Source organism: Centroberyx affinis, unplaced genomic scaffold (assembly GCF_046629955.1).
Source record: "Centroberyx affinis isolate AG114_WGS23_722 - 3 ecotype Tasmania unplaced genomic scaffold, CSIRO-AGI_Caff_v1 ptg001025l_1, whole genome shotgun sequence".
Taxonomy (NCBI): Eukaryota; Metazoa; Chordata; class Actinopteri; order Beryciformes; family Berycidae; genus Centroberyx; species Centroberyx affinis.
This window is the reverse complement of record NW_027279585.1, coordinates 71,075-88,557: the sequence shown is the minus strand read 5'-3', so window position 1 is coordinate 88,557 and position 17,483 is coordinate 71,075. Positions and strand designations below refer to the sequence as shown.

The 17,483-nt window shown below is 42.5% G+C and overlaps 1 protein-coding gene and 1 pseudogene across 1 annotated transcript; both read left to right on the top strand.

Moving 5' to 3' along the window:
- The first annotated feature begins 2,108 nt into the window (after positions 1–2,108).
- On the top strand, positions 2,109–14,495 carry lypla2 (lysophospholipase 2). Its single transcript, XM_071522733.1, has 10 exons — positions 2,109–2,120; positions 5,728–5,820; positions 7,256–7,287; positions 7,711–7,776; positions 8,223–8,270; positions 8,450–8,520; positions 9,954–10,027; positions 10,182–10,283; positions 10,603–10,779; positions 12,075–14,495. The coding sequence occupies exons 2-10, from the start codon at positions 5,743–5,745 to the stop codon at positions 12,123–12,125; spliced, it is 699 nt and encodes a 232-aa protein (XP_071378834.1). The 5' UTR covers positions 2,109–2,120; positions 5,728–5,742; the 3' UTR covers positions 12,126–14,495.
- LOC139646936 (putative nuclease HARBI1) lies at positions 14,421–17,251 on the top strand (annotated as a pseudogene).
- The last annotated feature ends 232 nt before the right edge of the window (positions 17,252–17,483 follow it).

Here is a 17,483-nt window from a genome sequence, read left to right as displayed (position 1 = left end):
ATCCTACTACATTTGAAATGAGCTACTTCTTCCTCTTACTTAAGTAGATTTTTTACACCAATAATTTTACTTCTACTTAAGTAAAATTTCAGCATGGTAACTTCTGCTTGAGTAGGATGTTTTAGTACTTTTTCCACCCCTAGTAGGAGGTAACTCAAGACTTCAGTTGACATTTTTTACAGACGGGATCGTCTATATTTCAGAAATGTTAAATGATCAGCTTCAGGCAATGATTTTTGGGTACAAGGCATTTTGTAAAGCAACTTTTAAACTCGCAGTCAGTGTTGTTCTGCAGCACAAAGATTCACCACCTTTCAGTCAACAACAGTAAGAATTACAAGATTTTCAGATTCTTGGTAAATCTTCTTATGAATGACAAGTATGACATTACTTCTTACTACTTCTTATGAAGTGACCGCTGGATGAGAGCATCAGTTAAATGTCTAAACATAAATATAATGTAAGTGTAACTGCATCATCCCCACTTGTTTAATGCCAACAAATGGCCCACTGACTATCTGGATGCTTCCTGCCACCTAGTGGTTTGTTGTGTGACTCCGGCATCCCGTCTGAAGGTCTGAACTCAGACTGGGACGGGTCTCCATCGTCCAAAACACTCAATTAGCTTTCCCTTGTGTGTTTATTTTCTCTGATTGGATGAATCGTCTGGAGGGAGAGAGGGAGGGAGCGCTGACTCAGTCCGGCTCGTAGATTTGCTCTCACCTGAGGGAAATCTGCTTTACAGAGATTAGAGGAGAGGAGGGATGGAGAGGAAGCCGTTATATAGTATTGAGACTCAGGCTTGGACCGAACCCAAGCCTCCCTGCAGTGGAGGAGCAGCAACCCCTCTGCTTTGATTTCATCATTTGAAAACTGAATGAGGGAAACTGAATGAATAAAAATGAATCCCCCTTCAGTGGATAAGTAGTCAGATTGTGTATCTTGTCTTGCTGTGTCACATCTTATCAGATCATAAGAGGGAGACCACTGTGTCTTTATTGTTTATCATCACTGTGGGGTGAAAACCTCGTATCTCCAAAGCTTTTCAGGAACTAAGAAGAACAGCCTTGATTTCAGCCGGACCACTGTGTGTTTTTGAGTTTATCCAGTGGAGTTTTGAAAAGGTTTCATCAGACCAGGTCCCAGCAGCTGTGATCCCTCTGCGTTAACATTTAACAACAAACAGGACAGATTCACCTCCATGCTGCCATTTGACAGAACTGTTTAACCAAAGCTTCCTGGTCTGAACCAGGAAAGCAAATAAAAAATGCATCTCACACCTTACTTTTTTTAAATTTGATTCGTGATTTCATTAATGCACTGTGTCTCAGTTCAGTCTGCGGCAGCCTCTGAGTACACTCACAGGGATGTGTAAACTAAGTCTGGAATATGTTACGGTTGGGAATATTTTGAAAGCATTGTGCCAGCTGCTTCCAAGAATGTTGTTGATTTATTTCAAGAATAAAGAGAAATGGAAGATTCATTTGTTTTGCTATTACAGTGCTGTGAAATGTTCTAGAGGATCACTCTAAGATATTCTGTCTTTCTTATCATTTTATGGTTAATAATCTAATGTAAAATTTTCTTGATCTGACTAAAGATTAATTAGCTGAAATCTAACTATAAAGCAAGTTTCGAGGGAGTGACACTTTTTTTCTCCAGTAAATTACAGGAAATTTATCTTAAAATCTGTTTTTATAAACATGCATGTGATGGTTGTGAATATCAATTTGTATGAGATATTTTGTATTGTACTTATTTTGTATTTGATATACTATTTAGTATGCAATGTTGCAATGTTGATTTTAAACTGAGTTTTGCCAAAGCTTTCCAGATATCCATATTTAAAATAGCACAAGCTACAAGATAAGCCGGTGACCAAAACATAATTATCTGACATCTAACTATCAATATAGCGCAATAGTTTTGAATGTGAGGTAGTTTTTCTTTTGTTTTTTAGGTCATTACAAACGCTAATACATAAACAGGTCAGAAAAATAAAATGAGTGCCTGTGGGAGAAAGGGTGTGGCTCTGCGGTGACGTCACCGCGGCCAGTCCCCGCCCCCTGCCTGTGTGCGGCCAGTAGCGGAAGTTCCGTTGTGAACTGGGACAGCAAGCGGTGAGTGTATGAATTTGTATTAGCGGGCCGCGGGTGAAATTTACCACTTTATCGTGTTTGAACTGAACCCGTTTGGAGCCCTCGGGTGCTAAACGGGTTCTGTCTTGGCACCCAGACAGAGTTGTAAACGTCTCGTCCGAATTTGAGCCGTTTGTTAGCCGAGGCGGACTGAAAGAGACCGGGCGGCGGGGAGGCAGCAGACAATACAAATTGTGTGTGTGCCGTTAGCTAGCTCTACTACTAGCGCTGTTCATTGTGTGTGGATGTGTGTGGCTAGCTAAAACGGGATTAAGCCGGGCGGTAGGGAGGATGTAGACTGGTGTTAGTCAATCCACCTTTTGAGGCTTTGCACTTATCCTCCCTGCTGAATGCCATCACTGCTGATGGTGGCTCTCATCGCGCTAACCGTTCAGTCGGCGAGCTAAACTGCTTCTCTAACCATTGTCCCTTCACCCACACCCCTTCCTCTGCTTCACTTGATATTATTTTATTTGACAATACACTGGAAGGTCGTTACTTTTATCTTTACGTACCCGTAGTTTGCTGAAGTGGTGAAGCTATTTGACTGCAGCTGATCTCTACACTAGCTAAGCAAGCTATTCACCATCAGCAGCAGCAGCAGGCGAGGTTAGCTGGTAGTTTATGGTGTGTGTGTGTGTGTGTGTGTGTATGGGGGGGGGGGGGGGGAGCTGCCTGTCACTCAATGCCGCATATTATCCCGTCCTTTGCCTGCCATCCATAGCCATTCATCAGTAACGCCGCGACAGAAATATGCGTGTGCTCATTCATTTGACGTCAAAGCAGCCTTTATCAACCGAGATCTCTCCTCTCCTCTCCTCTGTTAAATCTAATTGGAGTCATGCTCGATGGAGACTCGTGATGTTCTGCACCGTCGTGGCTGCTCACAGGCGGCGGCGGCGGCGGTATCCTTATTTGTGTGTCACCCATAAGGTTTGAAGGCTTGCCTAGAGGTGAACGTGTAGTTGGTACATTTCCACCCACGGCTTAACTGTTTGCCCTCACTGGCAAGGCATGGTGGAAAATCAGCGCAGGAGAAACCTAAATATGCAGGCTGTGTTGGTCAGCGTGGCCTGTTGCTGCATTGAGTCCGGAGGTTAAGGAGGGCACTGACACAAGATGTATGCTTTTAAGTAATGGCAATAAATCAGAGATTAAATTGCACCGGTGTGTTGGAACAAACCCTTTTTTTAGACACAGCCTGTAAGAATTGGACTACGCTTGTACACACCGTGGCTCTGAGCAGGTCTATTTTTAAACCGCCGGACCTCTCCAAAAGTGAAGTGAGCCATTGTTTCTTAAAGCGTGGCTTGATAAACACACCGTGCTTTATACTGCTGCTCTGGTTTATGGGTCATTGTGAATCTAGTGAACAATAAAAAGGCAGAAAGGGTGGAAGAGTGCCCCACCAATTTTGCCAAGTGTTATTAATCATCAGCTTGTGCCACCACTTTAAGTATTATGGTAATATTCCCCTGTTGCTCTTAGAAGAGAGCTTGGTGTACTTGTTGTTGCTGATCAGGTGGTTACATATTGGGTTGACCTAGTAGTGTCCCTGCTCAGCTATATACAGATTAACAACCATTCCCCTGATGTGCATTTCTCTCTTTTCTCCTGACCTTCCTCTCACTCATTTTCGCTTTCACTCATTGTCTCACACTGTCTGCTTTCGGTCACGCTACCCCAGTCCCTCTCGCTCTGCCGGTTCCCCCTCCAGGCCCGGGGTATAGCTCTGCTTCTAACAGTGAATTCAAATTTGATGACAATTGATGCACATCTTATTATGCGCATGTTAATCGTCGTCTGCGTCACATGTTGTCTGTGACATTTGCTTACTTAAACAGAATGAGAGTGTGGTCAGCGGATGTCCTCAATTTAAATGCCTGTTAACCTATAGAAATCATTGAACATTTGAATATTTTTTATCGTTTGATGCCTTAAAACTCACATCATAACTTTATATGGTACTGAAATTGACTATTTCCCCGGTATCTAGCCCTACCAAATACCCTCTGTTTTCATTTACTCATTCAAGGTCAGGATGCAGGGCAAAAAATGAGCTTTTTTTATCCACACAGTGGTTTGTACATCTCATAATTCACCAGCCTCTTCCACTATTTTACCAGCCAATGGAATATGACCTCCAAATGATGATTATTTACCTGTCAAGCTAGTCACAGTCAAAATTTACCAGCATTTGACTGGCGGCTTGTGTTAATTTCCCACATTGACCGTAACAGTGGTGGAATTTTAACATCCATGCAGTATAATCACACACAAGGTTTACACATTAACCTTTCCCTTTTTGTTTTCACTCACTTCCCTGTCTCCTCATCGCCTATTTGCCAATCAGGCAACACGCCGTCTGCCCGCCCCGTCCCACACCGTGTCATTAGAAATGAAAGGGTATATGCGGGCAGAGGCTTTTACTGCTGGTGTTTACTGTAAAATAACATGATCTCATGCTGTTATCGGCGGCTGACTCACTGAGCACCGGAGCGGCCCGTCTGCAGCCAGCGGACGATTTACAGGCGTTGTGGGTAATAACCTGAACATAGTGGAGGGAGTACATTTCATTTAGTTAATGAGTCTCACGACTTGCTGACTGCAGACCCCCCCCCCCTCATCTCTCGTGACTACTCTTTTAGGTTCAGAAGCAGATCCATTAAGTGTGGTATGTTCAGCTCTATTGTCCCTGCCTGTCCCAACAGAGGGCCACATGGGGGAGGGAGGGTGAATAGCTGTATTGATAACCGACCAGAGTTGTGACGGTCAGACGGACCCGTTCATTGTCATCGGTGATGTCGATAAGCGTTTAGGCCTCGACTGCAACTTGCACTGTACAGGGGCCGCCGGACAACACGTGTACCTGCGAGTCTCGTATTTTGAATAAGCTCTTGTTCCAGAATTTGAATACATTGTGGTGTTTTGAGCATTTGGCTCTCTGGCTGTCGACGGCCATTGCCACGGGGCTGGAGAAAGAGGATTGTACTTCATGGCTGTTAAATGTGTTTTATCTCCGCGCTCGACATCCCATTAACATCTTCTCCCTGTCTGTTTTATAGTTAATTAATTTCTTACTGCAGTTACAGAGAAAATTCAACACAATTCAGATATTCTGCTTCATTGCGCTTGCACAGCTCACTCACTTGAGATCATGAGCAATATCTCTAGCAGACTTAGAAACCAGAGAAACCAAGTCTCTCCACTTTAATGTGATTTAATCAAATGACCACAGAGCCCAGGGCTGCTCCATTAACAGCAAACTGGAGACCGACTCTCCGGACTTGGAGATTATCCGTGTGAGCTTACATCCAGCTGTAGTGAAAATTAACCTCTCAACAAAGTCATCCTCCCATTCACTTTCAGTGGAGCAGCTCCAGGACTGTAGGAATAACGAATGTAAAGTCTGTATTAGAATGTGTTTCTAAATGTGTCTCATTATAATCTCATCATATGCCATGTGAGTAGTCACAAGGTTCCTATGCAGGCCTGGAAAGTCTGGAAACGTACTGAAAATGAGTCTGAAAAGTTTAGGATTAACACACAATTTTAGGCTGAACTTGTTTTCTGTCCTCCCTGTCCCCAGCACCCCTTACAGTGTATGTGTGGCAACAACATGTCTGTGCCGCTGCTCGCCGAGGCTGTGACGGTGTCTGGGACCGAAAAGGAGACTGCAGCGGTGAGTTAGGCCATATTACATTACGTTTTTTATTTTTTTATTTTGCTGATGCTCATTATCCAGAGCGACTTATAATCACTGGGGGGGGGGGGGGGGGGGGATCGGTGTCTCGCTCAAGGACACGTTCAGGACACATGAGCTGCTGCGGGTATCAAACCTGTGACATTCTGGTTATGGGACATTCTCTCTCTCGCCACGAAGCCAGATCTGTTCTGACGGGATGTTTCATGTGGGAATGGGGATTTTTACTTCCACTCCAGAGCTCTAATCCCACCCCCAATCTGCTTCTGTGTCCCAGTTGGGTGCCGAATTATCAACCAATCAAATTATAGATAACCTGCGTGCAAGACAACACCCATCGACTCTGCCATTTTGAACGGCGCCCTGCATTGCGATTGATTTGGGGGGGGGAATGTGGATTTTTTTTTGCCTTCCAGCTGTACAGCTTTTATACTGGTACAGCATTAAAATAACATGTTGAAGACTAACATCTGGCTGCACTTGATTCCTGCCATGAAGAGAATTTCAGAAGCAGAACAAGGCTTTCTCATAGACTGGGAGAGATTAATTTATCTTTGCCTATCTAATGAAAAGAAGCCACACTTGTAGCTGCACCTGTAGCAGCAGGTGCAACAAGTACAGCGAGAAAGCCATTCTGCTGGAGCCGAGTGGAGAAATTATTTGGCTTTCATTGGGCTCTGTCAGGTTCAGTGAGGGGATTTGTTAAACATCAGGATCAAAGCTTACTGTCACTGGTTTCAGCGGTGAATCTTCGTGAATTGTCTCAAGCGCTGCGGGAAAAAAAGTGTTGTTTTGATCTTCACGGAGATGGTTGCATCTCTGATTTTTAAGCCAAAAGGCGTCGTATTGCCAGCTCTCCAAATTGTTGTCATTCCCTTTCATGGCATCTCCGTGGGGAGCGGCGTGCGTAGGAATTGGCAGCGAGAGCTTGTCTTGGCAACAATGGGAGATTGGCACCTTTTTTTTCTTGTTTTGGCACCAGCACGCACACCTACCAGTACTACAGTACATGGTGTACACAATACGGATGCAATGTGGAATTGGCAAGAGGTTCAAAGAATTTTTTTATTTTTTGTTGGACACGCTGTTCTCTTTTATTTCCAAAAACCAGATTTGTTCCATTCCGTTCATTTCATGTTTTTTTGATGTCATCTGTAAAGTGTAACATGGATATTAATATTACTGCTCCGTCACTGGGAGGTTACAGGTTTCATCCCTTCAACAATAAATGTGTCAATCCCTGCTGAAGACACAGAAATCCTATCTGCTTCTATATGTGTGTGTGTGTGTGTGTGTGTGTGTGTGTGTGTGTGTGTGTGAGAATTCCTAATTACATAGAGTGTAATATAAAGATTGGCGAGCTCTAAATTCTGAAAAGGAAAAGTCTTAACTGCTGCTCTTCTCTGTGCTACAGGTGATCTTCCTTCATGGGTTGGGAGACTCAGGGTGAGTGATGTTTCTTATAATTAACGATTCTTAATTCAGTGATATCTCATATTTTTTATATTCTTAATTAATGTGGGCTGCTTGTAGATTGGGCCTCTTTTGAAAGACTTGGTTTCTGATGCTTGCTTTCTGTTTTGTTTTTTTGCCGCATAACAAATACATCAGTTTTATTTGAACATGCATATAATAGAGCAGATCTAAAATATGCTTTAGAGTACCAAACATTTTTAACATTGGTTACCCCAGTGTAAATTTAATTTTCAGTTTGCGGAGCTTTCCCTATTTACACACCCTATATGGTGCTATGCATTTTAACAAGTTGTAGTGTGTGTGGGTTTGATCTGCTGAGTGTCAATCTCTGTGTTGAGAACGGACAAACTGGATGAGAGACAAAGAATTGCTTTCTCTCTGTCTCTCTGTCAGGCATGGGTGGGCAGACGCCATGACGGCGATCCGGCTGCCGCATGTCAAGTACATCTGCCCCCACGCGTAAGTCTTTCCCCTCATCTGTCTGTCTGTCTTTCTGTCTGTCTGGTTTTATAATTTGCCTCTTCTTCCGCTTCACTGCCTCTGGGACAGTCCCGCGTCAGCAGGGAGGCAGTGTGTCCGGTGGATTACAAAATTAACCAGTTAACAAACACTTTCAGTATTTTACCAGCCACTTTGGGCTTTTAGAGTAGAAAAGCAGCTACAGATGATGGTGCAGTTGTCTCTATCATAGTGTCTGGTAGAGTAGATAAATCAATTCACCAGCATTTAGCTCATGGCTGGTGGTCATTTCCCACACTGCTTGTTATGTTCTCATCTCTCTCTCTCTCTCTCTCTCTAAGCTTTTATCTCTCTCACTCTTCCTCTCTGTCTCCTGAGTTGAGTTTTCATCTCCCCCCCCCCCTCCACCTCAGTGTATTCATAGTTTCCTTCTTGCATGTCCGCAGGCCGCGAATCCCCGTCACTCTCAATATGAAGATGACGATGCCCTCATGGTGAGTTGGTGCGATGAAAGCGAGACAGCTTCACAGCTCAACACTGGATGCTATTGTTTCCCTGGAAACCACAATAGGCCCGCATAATCATTGACAATAGTCCAATTGTATGTACTGTTTTTTTTTAATGCTTGTGTGTATGTGTTTGTGTGTGTTTTTGTGCATGTGTTTGTGTGCAGGTTTGACCTCATGGGTCTGAGTCCCGACTCCCCAGAGGACGAAGCTGGAATCAAGAAGGCAGCAGAGAACAGTGAGTTTACTTTTTTCTTCTATTCAAATATTGTTTCTGTGGTATTTATGCTTTACTGGTCCATTGAGGAGAAGATGGCATGTGCTGGAGAGCGATATGAGAAAGACAGAGGAACAGAAACAGATCTGTATCTATTCCAGTATAGAGGAATCTGACCAATCACAGACCAGTATGTGTTATAAGGAGGGTGAAAACCTAGCTGCCTGATACAGCTTACTTCATCACATTTTGTAGCAAATGCTTAACCTTTATGCGATCAATTCAAACACAGTGACAGTATTAATTACTGTGTGAAGCCGTCTCTGTGCTGAGGAGATGAGGTGGGCGAAGGGTCACGAGCTCAGTCTGAACCCTGGGAGAATGTGATATGTACATTGTTCCTGTCGGGTGAAAACCCTGTCGACTGTTCAGGATCTAAGAAAAACAGCCTTGTTTTCATCTTGATGTCAGTGCAGGTGTGAGGTTATCCAGTGGTTCTGAAAGGGTTCCATAAGACCAAGACGTCTGAGAATTTTTTTTTTTTTTCACAACAACAGCAACATGCAAATCCATCATGCCAACCAGAGATGTGTACATTTAGAAATGTTGTCCTGTTAAAATTGTATTCACTTCAGCTTTAATTCTCTATATCAAATGAAAGTATGGCCATGCTTTCATGCTGGAAGAGTTATGTAGCAGCCTATTGTGCTAGCAGTCAAATAATCAAAATCATATCTCATGTGTCTTTTTATTGAAAGACAAAGACATAATAGTGAAAGCATGTTTCTTATTGAATCAGCACTGGAGAGCTTAACATACAGATTATGTTTTGTTTTGTTTTTTACAAGCAACTGTTACAGTATAGTCTTTGTAAGTCTCTCCAACTGAAATTTAGCAAAATGACACACACACTTATGGGAAGGTATAATGAAATTCTAGCTGTTGCTCTCATTTTAAGAGCAGCTTTCAAAGCAGAATTGACTCTGCTCTGAATATTTAACTGACTCCAGTTTGACTTTGCATACGCCAATTGTCAATAGAGGATGTGTATATTTGAGGTTGGCACCCTGGACTAAAGTAAGCCCACATAGTCCTTGAATATAAATGGTTTCATTATAGGATTCATTATAGAAAACAAACTCCAGAGAGAGTAGACCATACATGTCTGCTGTCTCAATTGTAGTTATGCACAACAAAACACACAGTAGAGTAAAACTATGAGGAAATAAATGTCTGATCATTCTATGAGCTGTAATTATACCGACAACACATGCAGTCATACCGTGACCCAGTTTTTTATACTTAAAGATATCAGAAGTTTAAGTTTCCTCCTGCTTTTTATACCGTGTTTGTTTTTTCTGACCCATTAAAATCTGAGGTGTGTGTTTGAAATTCTCATGTGCACGGTGTGTTAACACCCAGTGGTTTCCTTCATTTGTTCTTTTGTTCCCTAGTCAAGGCCATAATTGATCATGAGGCCAAGAATGGGATTCCTCCGAACCGCATACTGCTCGGTGGCTTCTCTCAGGTGGGAATTTATTTCTTAACAAGTTTCCATATTCCACAGAAGTCATATTTGCAACACAAAAGATATTTAGCAATGCCAATTTATGCATTTTCATTTTCTAAAAAATAAATTATTCTCTCTTTTCCCTCTCTCTCCTTGATCCCTTCCTTCCCAGGGTGGGGCCTTGTCCCTGTATACCGCCCTGACTTGCCAGCAGCAGTTGGCGGGCGTTGTGGCCCTCAGCTGCTGGCTACCACTTCACAAGAGTTTCCCACCGGTACAGTCACACTTTTACTGGGGAGAAGCAGCATGGTTCTTCTGCCTCTGCAAACCAAACTTTCTAAAAAAAAACCCTCTCCTGTTGAGTAAAAGACGCAAATACTCAGAACTCTGCTATCCCTAATCAAATGAGTCTGTAATTCAGTGAAAAAGTAAATATCGCCATCTGTTGGTGAACAAATGGTAATAATCCAACAACATTTATTCACTCTTCACTTTTTAAGCGTTGCTGGTTATTCAGGCAGTAACTAATTCAGTCAAAATCCCCGTCCCCCTTTAAACATGCCCAGTAAGTGTGTGTTGTTCCTGCCCTCCAGGCGTCGAGCGCCAGCGGCTACAAGAACATGCCTATCCTGCAGTGCCACGGGGAGATGGACCCCATGATCCCCGTGCAGTTTGGGGCCATGACAGCAGAGAAACTCAAGACCATAGTCAACCCTCAGATGATCACCTTCAGAACCTACCAAGGGCTCCTCCACAGCTCCTGTCCTCAGGTACTATGAAGATATATGTGTGTGTGTGTGTGTGTGTGTGCAGTTCTTGTGAATCTACTGTATATAAGAGCACTGTTTTAGTGTCCGTTTGCATTTATACCTTGTGGGTGTTAGGGCCGCGCAGTTGTTCGGGTGAAAAAATCAAAAATCACAATATGAGCTGCTTCAGTTTCCAAATTGCAAGAGGCTGCAATTATTTTATCCGAGTGGTTTCTCCTCAAAATGCATCCTAAACAGATCCTTTCTGGCCTATTAATTAACTAATCCATTGTATTGAAACATAGCAAATATTCATCAATTTGCTTTATATAACAAATGTTTCTTGTTTGCTGAATGCTAAAATGTTGAAAACATCTGTCTGTATACTCTATTGCAATTTGTAATTCAGTTGCAATATTGATCAAAATAATCGCAATATGATCAAATATATTCAGTATAGTGCAGCCTTAGTGTGTGTGTGTGTGTGTGTGTGTGTGTATGCAGGGGTCTATTTTGACCTGACATATGTCATTTGGAGGACGTCTTTATCCAAAGCTGTGTGTGTGTGTGTGTGGTTCCATCATTACAAAAATAACAGTTTTGGATCATATTATGGAGCGCTTTGTTGTGTTTGTGTTTGTATTGGGTGATTTGTGTTTGTGTGTATGTGTGAACTGTGAAATACACCTTAGCTCGGTGTGAACAAACCGCAAACCACACTGACAGCCATCAGTTTGGTTTCTGCTATGTCACATGTTTCCTGTGCGTGTGTGTGTGTGTGTGTTTTGTAAACAGTAATTCCATGTGTGTGTAGAACTGGGGCTTCACGATAAAGCTAAAATGATATTCTTGATTATTTTGCTGTGTATTTTGGTCAAGATTATAACAGTTATAAGTCTTTTCGATTTGAGGGGAAAAAATGAATTAACTGCACTTTCCCTGTCTTAAGTCTTAATTTTCAGCTATAGAGAACATTCTCAATTAAATTAAATGTTTCAGTGTTGCCAGTATGCCAATATTCTACAAATATTAATTGTGGTAATTAATATTGACATATACAATTATACACATTTAATTTTAAAGGTGTAGGGGAAACGACTAAAATCATATCCTTTAAACAAACTTTTGAACTTTTTTTTTTTTACGTAATTCCCTCTATTGTATTTCTGAAAAAATAGGCACAGTATTTCTGTGCTTGCAACTGGGGATGAGATCATTTGGATATTTAATGAACTGTGCCGCCCTGTGTCCAGTATAATTCCTGGATGTTATCTGGGTCTCTACACTGTACCGACGTCTTCTTTGCTCTCTTGCAGGAGATGGCAGCTGTAAAGGAATTTATCGAGAAGCAGTTGCCCCGGATCTGACCTCACCTCATCCCCACTGTGACCCTCCCACCCCTCCCCCCCCAGACACTGACCTCTCACCCTCGACCTGCCATTCTCCCACAGGAAACAGCCATGAGCACCCCCCCCCCCCCTCTTCCACACACAGATCCACACATTAACAAAACACATGCATGAACACACAAACACACACACTTAACGGTTAAGAATTTGATACGTGCTTATAGACAAAAACACCTGCTTCTCATACGGTCCAAACTGAGTTTTATCAAACGCTTCGATTTGATAACAACACTCACAAGTCTTATCTTTCAGAGGGAGGAACACTGACTCACACAGTACATTCCCCCCCCCCCCCCTCCACACACACACACACTTTTTCTCATCCGCTCCACCTCTCCCTTTCTTCACCTGTCACACCACCCATCCCATCCCATCCCTTCCCACCGCCGCCTCCTTTCCTCACGCTGCTGTGTGCGTCAGTCAACTGGGTCGGTTTGTGTCAAAAGAAACAATAAGAGCGAGTCGGTCGGTCGGTCGGTCGGTCGGCTGGTGAAGCGCTGGATCATAGCAGACGGAGGGATTTCCCTACGGTCAAATACACAGTAGAGTCTGGCTGAGGGTGAGGCTCAGGTCCAGGTCAGGTCCAGGTCTTTCAGAACCTGGTGTTCTGGTTCCATCTGGAGTGACTGGTTCCCCCAAACCACCCCTCCCCCCTACACCCACCCCTCTTCCCCCCCATGGTGCACTGCGGCCTGTCCAGGTCTTGCATTGCTAGTCCTGCCTGTCCTAAAAACCTAATGGATGGCCCCCTCTTTATTAAAGTGCTAACATCACACACATCTCCTTTTTGATTGTGTTTAAGTACCTTGCATTATACAAATCCAATTGAAATAAAAATAAACTAATCGATTGATACTTTTGCCACCATGTTCTGTTCTTTCACTGTTTTAAAGCGTACTGCATGTTATCGGTCTGAGTGGGTAGACGGGTTGATTCTGCTCTGATTAACATGATGTCACCGTATTTCAATTGGGTTTTTTTCATTGATTAAGATTGTAGCCTTCAGGGTGAATGACTGGCAGGCTTGATGTGTTCCCTCACAGCGTTTTACACTGTATCACTCCAGATGGTTGCAGAGCCGTACAACACTGCACACAGTAACTGAACGCAGCACGAGTCATTTCACTGTCCCTCCCTCCCTCCCCCTCTCTCTCTCTCTCTCTCTCTCTCTCTCTCTCTCTCTCTCTCTCTCTCTCTCTCTCTCTCTCTCTCTCTCTCTCTCTCTCCACCTTTCCCTTTAAGCATCCCCCGCCCCACCCACCCACCCACCCCCCGCTGACGACTCCCTGTCCCAGCAGCAGCAGCTCTATACAGCGATAGGAAACCTCTTCTCCATTCAGTCCCGGTTGATTTGAGACGCTCTTGGTTCTGCTGAACTTTGGAGAAACTCGCTTCTGCGTTCCACCATCGAAAAACACAGTCCTGAGTTTAAATTCGGCATGCATATTCCCTCGATAAGAAAACATTTACTCCCTCCTCCTTCGTCGGCAACTTACTGGAACCCACTAATAGAACATGAAAGGTCAGACCTAAACTTAAATCCAGCACTATTGTACTTCACCTCTTTAAAAAAAAAAAAATGGCTATACACTGGGAGGGCTTTGGCAAGAAGCTGTTCCGACATTAACTGAAGGGTGATTTTTAAAACAAATTAATCTTGAACAACTTGTGACCCTTGGGCATAGGAATATAACTCTGAGGAGTCGTGTGTGCTTAAAAAAAAATATATCAGGTGTTCTGTATTTTCCTTTGTGAATGTTTATTTTTCTCTCTTCATGATTACCTATTCTATATTGCTGTTCTGAAACCTAATTTAAAACAAAACAGTGGAAAGGAGTAAACGCAGATCTGTTTTTGATTGTTGTTTGCAAATCAATGAATGTCTCTCTCATCTCCTGAAGTCCTTTTATATTTTCCCATCATGCCGTTCTCTCTGAATCTCTGATGCAACCCTCTATCCTGTGCTCTTTACGCCTGTGCTTCATAGCTTTGTTTTGTTTCTCTCAGTTTTGTTTCCGTTTCTTTTCTCCACTCTGTCATTCTTTTATTATTCCAGCATTTCCCTATGCGTGACAACGTCGGACAGTCTTGTGTGTCTTCTCCTGACTTGTATGTTGTCATTGGTTCAAATTTTTACATTTGTGTTCTCATTTTTTTTTTTTTTTTTTTTTGGACTTTTGTTTCAGTGTGTTTTGTCACTGTTGTCATCTCATCCTTTATGTGTCTGTTTATTATGATGAGCTTCAAGAAAACATGTTGAGGTGAGACTGTTGGTCTCTCCGTTTATTTTATTTTCAAGACACCTGTATGCGGAATAAATGACGCAAATAACAGTCTAACTGATTTGAGCCTCTTTAATTTTCCACGGCCGGGGCGTATTCCAGAAAGCGGATTTAGTGAAAACTCTGAGTTTGTTAATCCTGAGATGAGGGAGAAACTCTGGGTTTTCCGTTCCAGAAAGATAGATATCATGGTAACTGACTCTGTGAACCTCGCCTGCTCGCTGGCAGGTTTTCTTTAACAAACCCTGAGTTTCTCCCCGTCTCCTCCCTCCTGCTGAGCCTGAAGCAGATGTCGGACATGGGGTGTCCTTTCCTCGGTAACCCGATAGATGTTGAAGCCGAATTGATTCGCATAGCCTTACGTCAGGAGAGGATTTTGAGAGTCCAATTAGATAACAATAATAATAATAATCTTTATTTGTATAGCACCTTTCATACAAGAAATGCAGCTCAAAGTGCTTTACAACAAAGAAATTACATGCACCAAGTGCTTCACATAAAACTTGTTAATATTAAAAATAAGATAAAGATGAGAATAGAATACATAGAATGCACCTTGACATGAAAATAGACATAGAATGAGCATAAAAACAGGGATAGAATGGCATAATTAATTTAAAATAAGATGGAGAATAAAACCCACTTGATAATAACAGTAAAAATAAGATAAAAATGAGGAATGCATAACATAAGATAGAAAACAAAACCCACTGAATAATAGGCTAATAAAAAATAAAGTAGCCTACATAGAATGCATAAAATCAAGTAAAATACAACATTTTAAAAGAAGTGCAGCAGTGCATAAGTGCGATGTACAATCGTTTCCTGATCTAATTGGACGTTACCGTTTTTCGTCACACTATCATTTATCTGAACACTGAATCTGATCTGAACACTCTCCGGCCTTACATCTCCAATATTACACACCGCGGACGTGCTTTCAGATCAGAGCAAATTCTTTGCGTTGTTCTACGTTTTCTTTTTGCCAACGGGAGTTTCCTTTATAACATTGGCGACGCAGAGCACATCGGGAAAGCAACTGTGTGTAGAGCATTAGGAAAAGTGTCCCTTGCACTTAAACGCCTCCTGCACATGTTAGTAGTGTTCCCTGGGCACAAACCTCTAAGGACCATCAAAGAGGAATTCCACAGGATTGCAGGTGATGATGTAGAAATCATTCAGTTGAAGGTTATGACGATATTTTAAATTATATTCTGTTAATGACGTTCTGCTGCGACCTCAGACTGGGATCAGTAATTGTTATTTTGCAGGGCTTCCCAATGTGATAGGCTGCATCGATGGCACACATAGCCTATCCCTATCACTGCTCCTTCAGTTAATGAAGGAGACTACTGTATGTGAATAGGAAGTCTTTCCACAGCATTAATGTGCAGGTACATTGCCTACTGTCTTACAATAACAGAGACTATAGCCTACATCACAATATACTGCAACTAACATCTCTGTCTGTCAAGGTCATATGTCAATAGTATCAAAAAGTTTGCGCTCTTGACTCAAAGTTTACCAAGGAGTGGGCCAGGTGCGAGAGGCCAGCATAACAGTACAATGTAATCAGAAAAGCCCGCACACTGACAAAAACTATGGAGGCTCATTGGATGCAAAAATAGGTGATTTATTTACATAGTGAAAAAAAGTGACTAAGTGAGAAAAAAAGGTGAACGTTTCGATCCTCAGACCATCATCAGCACTATTTCCATGTTTTTCATGTTGGCTTTAAATAGGCAACCAGCCTATTAACGGTAGCCAATAGGAATGAGGCTGATGGGTGGAATCAATCAGTCCATCAGCCCATTAGCCATATTGTGGCCAAGAGGCCTATAAGGAAATACACACAGCCCATACAAATATATATATATATATATACAGATAATCATAGATTAAGAATAGATCAAACATTGTTATACTATCTGCTAAGAAGAAATAGGTTGGCTTATAGAAGAATGTCAGATACAATTCACATACAGGACTTACTCCATAAATACATATTACAATAGGCAGCTATAGAAGTATACAAAATAGGATGGAGGGCACGGCTACAGAATAAGGGCCTATTGAGAGCCAACATGAAAAACATGGAAGTAGTGCTGATGATGGTCTGAGGACCGAAACGCCTTTTTTTCACCTTTTTTCTCACTCGGTCACTTTTTTCCACTATGTAAATAAATCACCTATTTTTGCATCCGATGAGCCTCAATAGTTTTTGTCAGTGTGAAGATCATATGTGATGCAGCACACATGATCACGAATGTTGAAGCCAAGTGGCCCGGCTCCGTGCGTGACTCACGAATGTGTCGTGAGTGTAGCCTGAGCAACAGATTTGCACATGGTAAGTAAAGCTTTGTACAAATATCATTCCCTTGTCTTGTCTCCCTCTTTTAACACACTCAAAATGTATCCACTATATAATTACAGGAGAGTTTGATGGCTACCTGCTTGGTGACAGAGGGTACCCATGCCAGCCCTCTCTGTTGACCCCTGACCCTGACCCCCATCCGCGGTTCAATGTGGCCCACTGCAGGACTACAGCCCGGGTTGAGATGACAATAGGCATGTTCAAAGCCCGGTTCCAGTGCCTACATAGACTCAGGGTAACCCCAGACAGGGCATGTGACATTATTGTGGCATGTGTTGTTCTCCATAATATTGCCACAAATTAAAGGAGATCAACACCCTGCCGTACAAATGAACGACCCTGAGGAAGACCATCCCATCCACCCTGCAGATGTCCAGGATGGAAGAGCTGTCCGAGACATAATATGCCGGAATCACTTCACAGATTAAGCTGGCACCACCCCGAGCAGTCAAATAAAGACAAATCATTCACATTTCATTTGGTCTTCTTTATTTCCTGCAAATACAAATGCAACAGTTAGTATTTTTATATTGTTCCAACACTTAATATATTTCACCTGCACCCACCTCTAACTTGCGTCCCAGTGATTCAATTTCAAGATCTGCCTTTCTAATCTGCCGCCCCAAGTACACCATTTCTTGGTCAGTTTTTGCCATCTTC

Coding starts and splice junctions, on each gene's coding strand:
- lypla2 (XM_071522733.1), top strand. CDS start 5,743: ATGTGTGGCAACAACATGTCTGTGCCGCTGCTCGCCGAGGCTGTGACG. Junction 5,821..7,255: donor CCGAAAAGGAGACTGCAGCG/GTGAGTTAGGCC, acceptor TCTGTGCTACAG/GTGATCTTCCTTCATGGGTT. Junction 7,777..8,222: donor AAGTACATCTGCCCCCACGC/GTAAGTCTTTCC, acceptor GCATGTCCGCAG/GCCGCGAATCCCCGTCACTC.